General features: G+C 37.1%; 1 protein-coding gene across 6 annotated transcripts in view; it reads right to left on the minus strand.

Moving 5' to 3' along the window:
- MPP7 (MAGUK p55 scaffold protein 7) overlaps positions 1–14,808 on the minus strand; it is a 92,704-nt gene that overhangs the window by 15,396 nt on the left and 62,500 nt on the right. For 4 of the 6 annotated variants that reach the window (XM_060782466.2, XM_060782462.2, XM_060782467.2 and 1 more), the window contains 6 exons: positions 14,266–14,351; positions 13,207–13,281; positions 12,613–12,809; positions 11,470–11,534; positions 7,623–7,643; positions 5,792–5,833 (listed from right to left, as the gene is read on the minus strand). In XM_060782466.2, coding sequence (XP_060638449.2) covers positions 5,792–5,833; positions 7,623–7,643; positions 11,470–11,534; positions 12,613–12,809; positions 13,207–13,281; positions 14,266–14,351 — 486 coding nt within the window. The remainder of the gene's footprint in view (positions 1–5,791; positions 5,834–7,622; positions 7,644–11,469; positions 11,535–12,612; positions 12,810–13,206; positions 13,282–14,265; positions 14,352–14,808) is intronic. The other 2 variants (XM_060782464.2, XM_060782465.2) reach the window with 2 other exon arrangements.

Raw genomic sequence — 14,808 nt, forward strand, 5'->3', positions numbered from 1 at the left:
CATTGAAACAGGAAATAATGCTTTCAAACCAGGAACCGAAACATTTTCAAAGTTTGTTACATGGTGTAATCATATTACACAACTTGACCCAGTTTTGAAAAGTTCTGTCACTGGCAAATAAATGGACATCTGGTACTAACATATTGATATTAAACTTGGTACTAGGACCTGACAGCAGTGACCAATATTTTTAGCACTTATATAGGTATACATCTAGATGTACAGGCAGTCCCCGAGTTACAAACATCCAACTTACAAACGACTCATAGTTACAAATGGGAGGGAGACAACTGGAAGTGAGAGAAATCTACCTCTATGAAGGGAAATTTCCTCCTGAAAGAGTTATCATGGGGAAAAGATGTCTCCACTGAAGCTTTCTTGCTAATCCTTGTTTCCACAACAATCCTGCACTTTCAACGTTGTCTTGTTGACAAATTGTGACCCCATGAATTTCATAGGCCTTTCTTAGGCAAGAATACTAAAAGGGTTATTTGTTTCCCCTTCTAAAACATAGCCCATTGTTTGGAAATTGGAAATTGTCAAACAATGAAAAAGGTTTGTTGTTGTGTACCTTCATTTCCAACCCTAAGATGAATCTTTCATGGAGTTTTCGTGATACAATTTGTTCATTGTTCCCTTCTTCTGAGTTTGAGAGAGTGCAACCTGGCCTTTTGGGGGGGGGGGGGGGTTGGATTTGAACCCTAGTCTCTCATAGTCTTTATAGAATGTCATGAACAATACTATACTGGCAGATCAAAAACTAGTTCAGCTCTAAAATTAGCAAAATGCCCATTCACCATTATGTTGTGCAGGATGTTAGTGACAAAAATGGTGGCCAGACTTTACTCAACAATGGCCCAAGCACACTTTGCTGCTTCACGTAAATGTGAACAGTAGTTTATCTGTCCCAAAGAAGAAAATGAAGGATTTTCATCTGGGCACTAGTGACTAGGGAAAGGGATTTCATCTGCTCCTGGTCATCTGGGGAAAAGAGGCTTTCCCACCGAAACAAAACCCAATACGAAAACACTGACTCAGTTCTGTGCATTCATGATGGAAAGTCAAGCAGGAGACTTGCTGGGATCAGGAATAGAACCACGGGCCGCAATTTTATTTTTCAACTGTAATAACTGTATACTAAAGGGACTGAAATGAGAAGATCACCTTCCTTTAATTCTGTAAGTATTGTTCTGGATGTAGCATTGTTCCAAAGGCATATTATGAAAGATCTCCAGCTAGACAACAATGGAGGTGTAACTACGGTAAACTCAAAAGAAAATATGGTAGGGATGGGCATCTCTAACTCCCCACTTGTTTCTGGATTAAACCTCCAATAATTCCTTACCATTGTCTATGCTGGTTAGTTTGATAGGAAATGTAGACTAAAAAAATATCTGGAGGGCCACAGTTGGTCCAACCATGAGCTACCATTTATACTGGTGAGCCCCTATTATTGAAATGAAAAATTATCACTCTCCTTTTGGTTGCACTTCCTTGCCTCTCGGAAACAAACAAACAAAGAAACAGTTGATCGAAAGGTTCAGCTCTTGCTTTAAAGTACCTAAAGTACAGAAGGAGAGGGAAAACTCAGATGTGTGCATAGACCATCAATGGAAGTGACTAGAAGTTAAATCAATACAGAAATCCCTTCCTGAACACTACATTTCAGCCAAATTAGAGCATGGAAGATTTAGCAGAATATGTCTCAACTCTTCAGTGAACATTCAAAGATGTTTTTAAAATCCTTGATAAATAACTGAGTAATTACAAACAGATAGGTAATATAAATGAACATTTTCTAGTATGGATTCAATCTAAGATTCCTCAGGAATCATTTCAATGGTATTTTAACAGGGGTTGCTACAGACACATAAAACAGCAAAAATTAATGTGGATCACTTTCAATAGCCATTTGTATACATGGTATTTTATCCAGACATGACAAAAGTGTTTGGGTATCCATTGTAAAATTCTGTACCCAGATCATAAGAAAACCGTAAACTGGTTAATACATCTAGTTGTAGTAAATTGTAAACCTTATTCTAGAAGAAACTGCTATGCAGTAAACAAGCTGAACTTTGTAGTCCAACAGCAGACACAAACACAATGTTTTTTACACTTTGAAAAACATACATAATTCATATTCAAAATACAGAACTATTTTTATCTTTAAATGTCTTGTACACTGGATGTCAAGCAGTTTAAAACTTTTTGTGAAAAATGTTTTGATTAATTTTAAATATCTTCTTTTTAATATAGTCAATGACGTAACATTTGAAGTTTATCTATTAGATCCTGTCTTACATTTATTATTATGTGTTTGATTCTGGGGTGCCACCCCTGCCAAATTTTCATAGACACTGGCATAAAACACCTGGCTCTAGAGGGCACATTATTTTATATAGCTAGCAAAATCCACAAGTCCTTAATACCCTGTTGCTGTTTAATACCCGTGCTGTTTAATACCCTCAACTACTATCACCATGCTGTTAAATGCTCAGTTTGAAAAGTATATTTATGATTACCTACTAACAGAGTACAGACCTTTTTCTCCTTCCAAAGAACAATGCCTTCTGTTCAATAAAACAACTACACTGGCTACCAGTCAGCTTCTGGGCGAAATACAAAGTGCTGGTCTTAACCTATAAAGCCATAGACTACTTGGGCCCAGTCTACTTAAGAGACTGCATCTCCCTCTATGAACGGTCACAAATATTATTGCTGGGAATGAGAAAGGGCCTTCTCAGGGGTTGCTCCGCAGCGCTGGAACTGGAACTCCCTTCTGAAAGACATCAGAATGGCCCCCTCCCTACTAACATTCCTTCATCAGATAAAAACTGTTCTCTGGAACCAGGCCTTTAATGAAGATTAATACAAGAGCAATAGGCATCATAGTAACATCTGGGGCTGAACCTTTCTGTGCAACACCTTATTGACAAGTGGCAATGGGGAAAATAATGGCTTCAGTTTATGTTTATTTAGTGTTTAATTATATCTAAAGTGCTGATTGTATTTTAATCTGCAATGTTGTTTTATTATGGTTTAATTGTCTTATTGTGCTTTAATTGTTGTTATTGATTATGTCTATTTCCTTTTTGTCCTAATGGAACTGTATGTTTAATAACTTGCCGTTAGTTGCTTTGAATCCCCGATGGGAGAGAAAAGTGGAATATAAATAAATAAGTAATAATGTCTTGCCTTTACCTTTTGGAGGTGCCCCAACAGAGGAAGCACAGTTTACCAGTTCCTGAAGCAGTGTTTTAATATTGTGATAGCTAATACAGAGTAAGTTACATAGCTTTTACCTACTGGCAGAAAGCAATTACTGGATTCTTTTAGTTTATATAATTTATATCCTGTTTTCCTCTAAGTATTGAATCCAGAATCCAAGCCAATTATTTCTGTTACTCAGGTAAATTATTCTTTAAAGCACAAAGTAGCTGTTAATGTGGGCAGAATAGTAAATCCACTAGTTACAAACACAACTATTCTCACAACACTCTTCTTGACAGTTTTCTAATTCCATTGTCACCAAGAACCAAATCTATTCTCTCCCAAGCCCAGGGTATAGGAGTTGGAAGCTGCGGATCTCTTAAAAGTAGCTTTCCCCATGTGTATCTTCTCTGCTGGTGGAATATTCTACAGGAATTGTGGCCATTTTGAAAACAGATGCTGATTTGCCTCATTGACTTTTCACAATTGACCAACTCTATTGTAGAGAAGTAATAGAGACCTTTCAAGTTTTACCATGGATTTGTTAAGGATATGTACTAGGGCTTCTGCCAAAGCAAAACTGCAGATGTGCCTTACAAAATATATCTCCAGGTGTCTCAAGCTAGTTTAAAGCTGTTTCTTATTTTAAAAAAATGAAAACATTCCACATCTAGCAGGCATTGGATGATATGATGGCAGTGTCTTTTACCTAATGAATAGTGGTGCCAGGTGTAATGCTATGCCACTCACACAGAACATTCCCCTAATGCCTGAAGTGTATGATTTTTGGTGCCTCAAACCTATTGTTAGTGGACTGCCACAATTTCGTATTAATTTGAAAACACTAGCAGCATTGTGGGAACTCACAAAGGACACTGTACTTGAAGGTGTGGGTGACCAACAAAGGGCACTTTGAAATTTGCTGTAGACAGGCTATTTTACCTAGGTATGCTTCAGGGCAGATTTAAGTAAAGACATATATTATGAATACATAGAAATAATGTGATTGCTGAGCTCTACTTCTATTTTCCATCTGAGAACTTGCTAAAAATTACCATGTTTATATTCTGTTTTCAAGCATAGGATCTCAGTAGCATATAAAATGAGTTTAATCAATTTGAAGTGGTAACAAATAAATTAAACTATCAGGTAATAGATTTTAAGACAGCGTAAAAGTATGTGCTAATTTAGATGAATCCAATTAGGCCTCAAAGGATTTGGTTTAAAGCCACACTTTTTAATAGGGAACGGTGTTGGTGCCAATTAGGCCTCTAAGGGGTGTATATTCCACATCTAGGATGCCACAACAGAGAAGGCCATCTGTTACATTCTGATACTGTATATTGACAATAATGGTGGGATTGGGATCTCTACAGCAGATCTCATTCCTAAAGAAGGAACATAGGAGGGGCCTTCCAAGTAGCAATATTCCAAGCCATTTAGGGGCTTTAATGTTATTATCAAGACATTACATACAAACTGGAAGTTTTTTGCCAGCCAATGCAACTTCTTCTGTTTATTTATTTATTGCATTTTTATGCTGCCTTTCTCAGCTCGAAGGCAACTCAAGGCGGCTGTTCAAAGACATCACCATGTTAGTCTGGATCTGTATGCAAGGGGATCCTGTGAGAGAATGAAGTCTGTAGCATAAGCTTTTGCCAACTGGATGTTCAAATCAACAATCTAGTTGCTGCATTTTGCTCTCCTGGAGTTTTCTCTTAATCTAAGAGGGCAATAAATCAATCTATGAACAACTTCTGCAAGTTCTCTCTTCTCAGGAAATACTACAAAAGCCAAAGCTGGCACCAAGTGCACTGAACCAGAGCAAATGTGACCTTGAGTGATGGAAAAGAATCTAGATATACACCTAAGCTAATTTACCAGGGAGCATGCAACCTCCTTCAGGAAAGGTGATTTATGTAATTCTTTGAGTCAAGAACCACCAATCCACAGATGCTCCAACTTAATGGGATTTAGCTTCAGTTTACTAGCTCTCATTCAGTCCATGACAGCTTCAGACCACAGGTAAAGCACTTCCAGAGCTCCAGTTGATTCCAACGAAAAGCAGAGCTGAGTGGACCAGGATTAATCAATGGTATTATCAATTTGTTTGAATGGCAAGCATGTTATCATGCCATTAGTTTCCCTCGTTCAGCCAAAAGACGGGTCACATACAGCCCAGCCAACAACTCTCTCTACACCAATGCTTCTCAACCTGTGAGTCCCCAGATGTTTTGGCCTTCAACTCCCAGAATTCCTAACAGCTGGTAAACTGGCTAGGATTTCTGGGAGTTGTAGGCCAAAACACCTGGGGACCCATAGGTTGAGAACAACTGCTCTACACAGTAACATACATGGACAAATATACCAGTCTCTCACAAATTTAAAAAAGCGACGTTTCAAACCTTTCTTTATCTTGAAGTGAGCAATATATTATCCTTTGTGTCAAATCCAGTGAGCCATTTAAAAAATTCAACAAAGTCATAACATGCAGTGATGCTGAACTATTATCTGCAAACTCTGTAACCCATCCAGGAAAAAGCTGAGAAAGAAAGAGCTTTTGTAAGCAGCTGCTCACCTATATGGCCTCCACTGTTGTGACCAGCACATTCAACTTCCTCTGGATGAAGTGTAAAAGCATACAGAACAAAAGCCAAGAAATAAAGCAGAACAGTTAGAAGCCCAGCCAAAAATGCAAAAGAAGAGTTACTTAAAATGACAGCTGTACAAAGCATAGCGTCAAAAGTCTTCAAAATTCCAATGCTTTTAAATAAATCAGTGTATTGTTCTACAGTTGAGCAAGAGATTTTAGCGTAAAGCAACATGCAAACTTTTCACCTTTTCACCGCCTTTTTATAATACAAAATATTTTTAAAGGCATTCTATTTTAAATTTTATTGCAAGATAAAAACAGGTTAGCTGAAATGCAGAGATAAAGACATGTGTAAAGAATATTAAAGAGAGGTTTTGTGTTTGGCTCAATGGATCAGACAGAAAGTTGTTATTTTTTTAAAAAAAATAACCATAATCTCTCTGCTTGATATAAAATAATCCTGTTATTTATATTACTATGCCAGACGTTTCTATCAAAACAAGTTATAACTTTCTACATTATTAGAACAAGAAATTCGTGAACTGAAGCTGTTACACGTTTGCTGTGATTATTAACAGCGAAACAAGCTATATCGGGGGGGGGGGGGGACGACAAATATCTGGCCTTGATCCAACTTCATGGTCATGCTACAGTGCAGGTGCAACCAACTTTCTTTCCTGTCCTCCCATTGGCAGTGGTCAATAGTGTCTGAAAGCTCACATTGCAGAGTTTCCCAGACCTTTAGAGCAGTTTTTAAGAGTACAATAGCAAATTGAGAAAGGGATCCAAGGCACATTCCTTCAGGTCTGCAATAAACTGGGCCTTTAAAAATAATTTGAATAGATTATTTCACAGAGAAATAACTCTATTGGAATGCTTTGTACAAACACACCTGCTTTACTATGTAATGTTTATTTGTGAACATTTGTATGAATTAGAACAGATTTTACAAAGTCAGAAAGCTCAATCTGAGTACAGAAAGATGTTTCTACAAGCTAGGTTGGTTGAGTCCCCATATCCTGATATGATCCTGGTATGGAAAGAAGGAATAAAAATAAGGACAGGGATGGATACCACACCTACCAATGGGATAATACATGTATGACCCCATGTCCTACCCCACAGAGATCTCCCTTCATGCATGCCAATTTTAAAGGCAGATGTCTGCTGCTCTTTTAATTCTCAAGACTGGATTGACATGCCAAGAACTAAATAACTGGCTCTCGATAATAAATGTACTGTTATATCTGCAGTTGATATTCTAATCACTTTTCAGCCTTTTGGCTAGAGAGCATTTAACTTCTTTTAAAGCACTGCTTCTTAAACTGTGTGTACTGATCCCAAATGGGGTTCTCTTAGCTCAATATTGGGTTCCCAAAAATTGCCCAACAGTAAAAGATTTCTGAACTTCACCTAATGGCTGTTTTAGACATTTACATGAATCTGTTGTGCTGTGTTTACTGAGCATGCTTCAGATGTACTTCAAAAAAAGAAAAATCAGCCTGTTTGGCAAGCCTTGCAAATGCTTGATTTTTATACCAATTTTATATACCTATATACCTGGGGTCATGAAAACATTTCTTATGCCAAAAGGGGTCATGAGTAGATAAGTTTAAGAAGCCCAGTTTTAAAAGAGAGATCTTTTAGTTCACCTAGTTTTTAAGCTATCTCTGTGAGCCAGCAAGGGAACTTGCACATGTACCTTCCATTTCTTCTGAAAGGAACAAAAATGAAAAATAGGAGGCAAAACAGACCACGTGGACCAAGGACACAATGGAAGGATAAAGTGGTTGAAATGTAGGAGAAAACCACCTACCACACTCAACTGCTTCCTCAGCTTAGAAGAGCCAAAAGAAATAAGCAGAGATGATTGACATTTTAAAACAATATTTTTAGCAAATAGAGATAAAATGGGGGGGGGGGGGGAAGCCATGCAGCTGAGCAGCATAAGCAATACATTACACGCATACGTTGCAGTAAATCTGAATCAAGAGGTAAGTTTATAGCTTTGTATGAAAAGTCATCTATACTATAAGTCTGTTTCTTCTTGGGGGGAGCGGAGAGGCAACCACTTTCAAAACATCCAGAGATAGGATGGTAAATTTGCACTGCTTCTTCCCCCTCTCTTAGGGCCCTTCCACACAGCCCTATATCCAAAAATATCAAGGCAGAAAATCCCACAATATCTGCTTTGAACTGGGTTATCAAGGATTTTCTGCCTTGATATTCTGGGATATAGGGCTGTGAGAAAAGGCCCCCACATTATCTAAGTGTGGACTCAGATAACCCAGTTCAAAGCAGATATTGTGGGATTTTTGCCTTGATATTCTGGGATATAGAGCTGTGTGGAAGGGCCCTTAGTAAAAGGGAATCTACATCATAGTTTATCATTGTGTTGCACTGCAATCAAATATCATTATTAGTGATTTGGGTGGACTTCAATCTTTTTCAAAATGATTTTAAACTTTAGTTTAAAATCCTAGGTTGAAAATTCACCCTGGGTGATTAATGCTACAAAAAAGTGTTACGGGGGAAAAAAGCATATAAAAGAAGGGGAGTGAGCACAAGACTACACTGCCAGTTCTAGAGCCCTTAATAATGTTAAGCAATAGAAAATATTACATTTAAGTCACCTGGATAGTAAAAGTTTGTCTATATGAAAATGTATTTCAAATATTCAAATTACGTTCAGTATGTGGAAGAAGAGCTACATTATTTCAAAATAAGTTTTTGTAAAAAAAACAACCCCACATAATTCTAAGATTCATTTAGCTTTACTACAAATTAATCCTTCCTTCCTCAGTAATATTACCCTATCCTTTTCCCCTTGGTCTACACTATCATTAATTTTCTTCAGTTTCTTTTCTCTGACTGTTGGCCCACCAAACACCGCCCCTACAATTTATTTTAGTACCACTTCAGAGGATGTACTCCTTTAACCAAATAGTATTTAGTTAATACTGGCAGCTAATATAGATATCAAATTACACTCCCCATAAATACTTCACTGAAAAGAAAAGATATTATATATTGTGTGTTTTTCAAAATAAGACCATCTCCTGATGTATGAGAGTGATTCTTCCAAACATTCTAAAGATCCATGTCACTATTAGACCAATGTACAAACAAGGGCTTCAGGGCAGTGTGCCAAGTTGCTACATGCTCGTGATTGGGTTTAAAGAAAGAGGCATGATCATATCCAGCGTAGCTGAGGTGTGACTTCTTGATCACATCATTCTATGCAACAGTTCCATTAAATCACTGAGTATCCATTCAAAACATTCTTCTACTAACTCAGCATAATCAAGATCATGAAATGTGTAAGAACAATTCAAGAAAGTAAGAGAGATCTTTGGTAGAGAGTTTAACTTGCAAATGTTTATGGCTAAAACATTTTAAAATGTACATTAAATAAAGCTATACTGTTAAAACATGTATCCAATACATTATCAAAGCAAAAATGTTTTTATATAATGGAGAACATTTAGGCAAAAAAATACTGAAAATCAGTAAGTACATTCTTCTGCTAGGTGAAGCAGCAAATCAGAAATGAAGTCTGGATTAATGCTGCCCTTAAAACAGCAATACTAAAAGCTTCAGACAGTTGAGGGCAAGCAGGTAATCATAGGGCAAAAGCAAAATTTCTTTTGTAATAATGATACTCAAGAAGATATTCAATGCCAGGGTAAATGAAATGGAAGATGCTTTTGGCTTCCTGACCTGTACAGAGAGTGCCTCACTTATAACACAGAGAGAGCAGGCTGCAGAACTTCAACTTTGTAATCAGTTATGTAACTTTGTTACAGGGTTGCTGTGAGTTTTCCGGGTTGTATGACCATGTTCCAGAAGCATTCTCTCCTGATGTTTCATCCACATCTATGGCAGGCATCCTCAGAGGTTGTGAAGTATATTGTTGCACATTGTAATTTCACTTTTTGACTACCGCACAAAATAAGTACTGAACACATTTCATCCTTAAAATAATTCAAATAGATAAATTAGGTTGCCTTTTTTTCCAAAGTCATGGATGAGAATCATGGCACCTGCCATATGTTGTTGGACAGCAAGCAGGAGCAACCCTAATATGAGCAGTCAATGGTGAGGAATGCTCAGTTACAGTGTTAACGCCTAGCAAGCCTAATAGTTCCTATCCCTTGTTTATAACATTTTAGTATGAACGTATCACAACATGCTGTGAATACCTATCTACTAGCATAAAACATGGAAGTATAAGTTTCTTCAATATTTTTGCTCCTGTGTACCTCATTTCATTTAACCTTTATACATTTCCTTAATCAATACATTTAAATTTATACTTCCCCCCCCCTTTCTAAAACATATGCTTCCCTTCTCCTTCTGCACTACTTCCATTGTTTCAAGGCTGAAGTTAAAGAAATATGATTATCATTTAATTTGATGTATATTTTAATATATTTTGCTGGGATTACTGAAACTTTATTGTACTTCATATGACAACTGAAGTTTCTCAAGTCGCTTCTGACACGATAAAAAATTGTGACAATTCCAAATTGATTCTACAAGGAGTTGCACAACCTTTTCTGCCCTGAGAACAGCACTGTATGTGGAATTAGAGATTGCACATGAACATATCTACACACCTCAAGAAACACTGTCATCTTGACTGCTTTCATTGCATCCCAGAGCACCTCATATGAAGGATGCATTCCCTTGCATTCAACTCCCAAATTTCTGCCCATTCTCTTAAAATATTTTCCCTTATAGATTTGTTGTTAATAATATTTATATCCATCCACATTCTTTTTAGAGGCTCATAGTCAATTTGGTAATCTAATATCATATTCACATCTCGATGGTCACTTATAGAATTTAAATTTACATAGACATCTTTAACATATTTTGCTAGGGGTGGTGTTATGAAAATATAATCAATTCTAGTAAACACCTTGTGCACTGCTGAATAATATGTGTATATCTTTTCACTCCCTCTCATTAATCTCAGTACATCCTTTAAGTTATAATTATTAATCAACTGAACAAAAGCACGCCTCGCTTGTAAATCCCCTCTCTTTTGTGATGATGAATCCAGTTCCTGATTAAATGATTTAATCAAGAAACACTGTCATCTTGACTGACAGCAGAGAAAGAAAAAAATCCATGAAACTGGCAGGAAAGCAGATGGGGAGAGAATCTGGTGCTGATAGCTGGGTATAATTAAAAGATTTGGGGGCCACACAAAACTCTGAGAGATGTACCCACAATTCACAATGCAACGTAGAATTTTTTATATATAGCATACTGGCTTTATATGATTCAAACTTTAGAGGATACTAACTTTGATTTAGCAAAGCAGGTGAGTATGTCCAGGATACATCTGTACCAATTTTATGTATGTATTTTGCCACTAGGAATAAATAGTGGAAATGCAGATAGTAATCAACCATTTGTAATCATTTTTAATAACCATACATACACACACACAAACACACACCTTCCAGTATTTATTTTTCCCTTGCAGTAAATATTACTTCAATAAGGTCTAGTTTCTCAATGTTAAAGAAAAACTTTTCTCTAATGATATTATCCACAGACTTGGGCCCATGATTTCTGTTTGAATTTCATTTTAACTATGATTAATCATATGTGAGAAGAGTGAGATTTCTAATGCTTCATAGCAGACTTACATATTTTTCTATTGGAAATTTTCAAAGGCTGAACCGGTACATCTGATTTTCTCAATGCAAGTCTCCTATAAAATAGTTTAGGGGAGGAAGAGAAAGGAAAAGAAACAGACATGCTTTAATTGCCATTATTAGTCTGGAATTAACAGATCCATTTTCCTAAATAACACACTATTTTCATGGCCTCCAATCTTAAATCCTAATTTGTTTTGTTCCTTTTAAATTTTCCAGGTACAGTTGTAGTTCTTATTCCAGTACAGTCCACATTAGTCTTCTGCATTTGTATAGAATCACTATCCATTTCTGTTTGTTTCATTTGTAAGGCCCCGTTTTCGTTTTCAAGTGCCTCTCCCGAGAATGGGCGCCTTTCAGAATGAGCATTTTCATCCCAGGGTTGAAAAAACGAGTATTTTCATCCCATTGGTGGCAATGGGTGAGCTTCCCACACTTGTCTTCCCTTCAGTTTTAGGCACTGGCAGGCGTGGGTGTTTTGTGGGCCTGCATGCCACACACACACACACACACACACTCTTTCCAAGGTGAGTGCATGTTTGGCTTGCAGCCCAAAGTGTCCGTGCCTGCCGGCAGGCGTGGGTGTTTTGTGGGCCTGCATGCCACACACACACACACACACACACACACTTTCCAAGGTGAGTGCATGTTTGGTTTGCAGCCCAAAGTGCCCGTGTCTGCCAGGGCCTGCAGCCGAGCACCGAAAATCAGGCGACCGAATGGTTACCGTTCCCACTTTCCTTTCATTTCCGTACGGGGGGGGGGGGCGTTTTGTGCCATCTGAATGAAACACACGGTACAAAAACACAAATTAAACAGCTGAAATGGTTACTGAGCCCATGAATAGTCCACATGTCAATCTAGATAAGAAGTCAATATACGATCACCGTGATTTTTTTTCTTGGAAACTGGATTACCAATGCCCTATCAGGTTTTGCAGTTAGAGACCTAATCAGACAACTAAGGAATTCCAAACTATTGGGGTCAATGATTATCGAAGTTCAGATATTCTATCCCAAGACAAGTCTGAAAGTCTATTTGACTTGTGTTTCATGTGTATAGCTTTAACAATTGTACCAAATTCATAACTTTTTAAGTATTGGGGGGGGGGGGATTAGCTTGGAAAAAGCTCACCTTTCTTGGAAATGCTTTGAAGGAATTAAACCTGCTCTGGGATTGGCATCACCTTCAAGCTTGGCTTGCCACCAGGTTGCATCATCCTGGCTCATAATCTGAAGAATATCACCTTTCCTGAAAGGAAGTCCAGCTTCTTTACAGGGAATTGCTTTATCATCAATGGGATCATAGTCAAACAGAGCTTTCATGAAGATCTGGAAAAAATGCCTTATTTATAATGAATGTCTTCATATAACCTCAACTGCCAAACAAACATATGTTAAAATGGTTGTTATTGTTGTGTGCCTTCAAATCAGAATTTATTCAGAAGGAGTTTTCCACTACTTTTCTTTGAGGCTTAGGGCATGTGACGTGTCCAAAAGCAACCATTAGGTTTCTGCGGCTGAGCAGGGATTCAAACCCTAGGCTCCCAGTGTATTAGTCCACCACTGACAGCACTACACCATGTTGATTCTCTCATGTTAAAATATAAATATTTAATATTACAGTTAGATGTCATCCATATGAAATAACAGAACACATATTCTTTACATATGTATTATAATTTACCATCCCAGTAGAAGCCTTCATTCAAAGCAAACAAGTCTTTACCTTTCCTTCTTTAGAAGTGTTTTCTTCTTTGATGCTGGGTATAATTTTAAATGTAATGGCTCCTTGTGATTGTGACTACAATATATATGAAAAACAAATTAAATCATTCAATAAAATCTGAGGAAAAGCAAGAAAGAAGACAGAACTGATATAACTTGCATAAGTCATGAGTTAAACTGTCGTAAGCAACACCATAGTTCTCCAACCTTGTACAGTTTTTTTTAACAAAAATGGTCTGATCAATTTGGTAGATTAGTAAACAAAACAAATGTTTACTTTCAGTGATGCTTTTCTCTTTCTTGTGTAACACATATGAACTATTGACACTGACTTGAAAGGCTTTTGCTAGTTTGGTGATAAATGGGTTTTCACTTTTTTAAAAACCCTTCTCCTTCTAAAACTGAACCAACTTCAAAATAAATTGCAGTATGCATGGGAATTGTGTCAGCCAGACATAAAAATTTAAAGTTTTAAAGGAGAGGAGGCACAGCGTGACCCTCCATATATTGCTGTAGTGAAAACCCCTGTACTCTCATCAATAGGGGTACTGCTTAGGACTGAGGGAAGGTACAGTCAAAATATATCTGGAAAGCTACACTCTACATCCCTGTTTGAAAACCTCTTTTAGTCTTGCAGGGGAAAAAATCACAAATACTTGGTTTCTGATTGCTGTTTAGATTGGACTAGCCTTTACACAAGGGTATCTTCTCCACGTCCAACCACAAAATTTACATCCTTTCAAGTGTGATATCTCAAGCAACCCTTTATTCATTTAGCAAACAGACTTCTGGAGCTGGGTCCAGGCAATGTGCATTTTGCCTTCTGTTTAGAATATTCAGAATTTTGATGAAGAAGCTAAAGCCTTTCTTTTATGCATCAGGAAATTCTGCTGTTCTGCCTTTTTTTCTTTTTAAGTAACAACAGATCTCACTCAACACTAACAAGAGTATAGCAAACCATAAGATAACATGAATATGGCTTTTCATGAGCCATGCATTATTTAGTAAATAATTTATTTATATTGACATGTTATGTATATATATTACATTTATAACCTACCAAAATTTGTATAATTTCTTCGGGTTTTTTATCATCTACAGGAATTCCATTAACTTCCTTAAGTTCATCACCAACATGAATCAAACCTATGAAACAGAAGTTATTATCAGTTAAAATATTTTAAATACAATAGTGCTTATCTAACATTCTTTCAAATCACAATTTATCCAACTCTACAAAACATCTGTTTCTCTTCCCTCCAGTTGTATTCCTCTACTCAGGGTTTGTGGGCGTGAATACACACTCACACAACCTTACATTCAAAATCACTTCAGTGGATGGGAAGTCATGGATCTCTATTTCCTTGTTCCCTCCTTTCCCTAGCAGTCTACCAAAAGGCCTCTCCTGATAGCTACAAACTGAACCATAACTCAAAAAAATATATGTGAGTTTCCAAGTGCAAAAAGTTGTTACATGATAGACACTAGTGGGTCTTAAACCTAATAATGGTTTAAATGAGTGAAAGTAAACTAGGATGCAACCACCTTAGTTTTGCTCAAGTAATTTAAAATCCAATCAATCTTCAATATCCACAATCACAAT

The sequence above is a fragment of the Anolis sagrei genome, chromosome 6 (genome assembly GCF_037176765.1).
Source record: "Anolis sagrei isolate rAnoSag1 chromosome 6, rAnoSag1.mat, whole genome shotgun sequence".
Classification (NCBI taxonomy): domain Eukaryota; kingdom Metazoa; phylum Chordata; class Lepidosauria; order Squamata; family Dactyloidae; genus Anolis; species Anolis sagrei.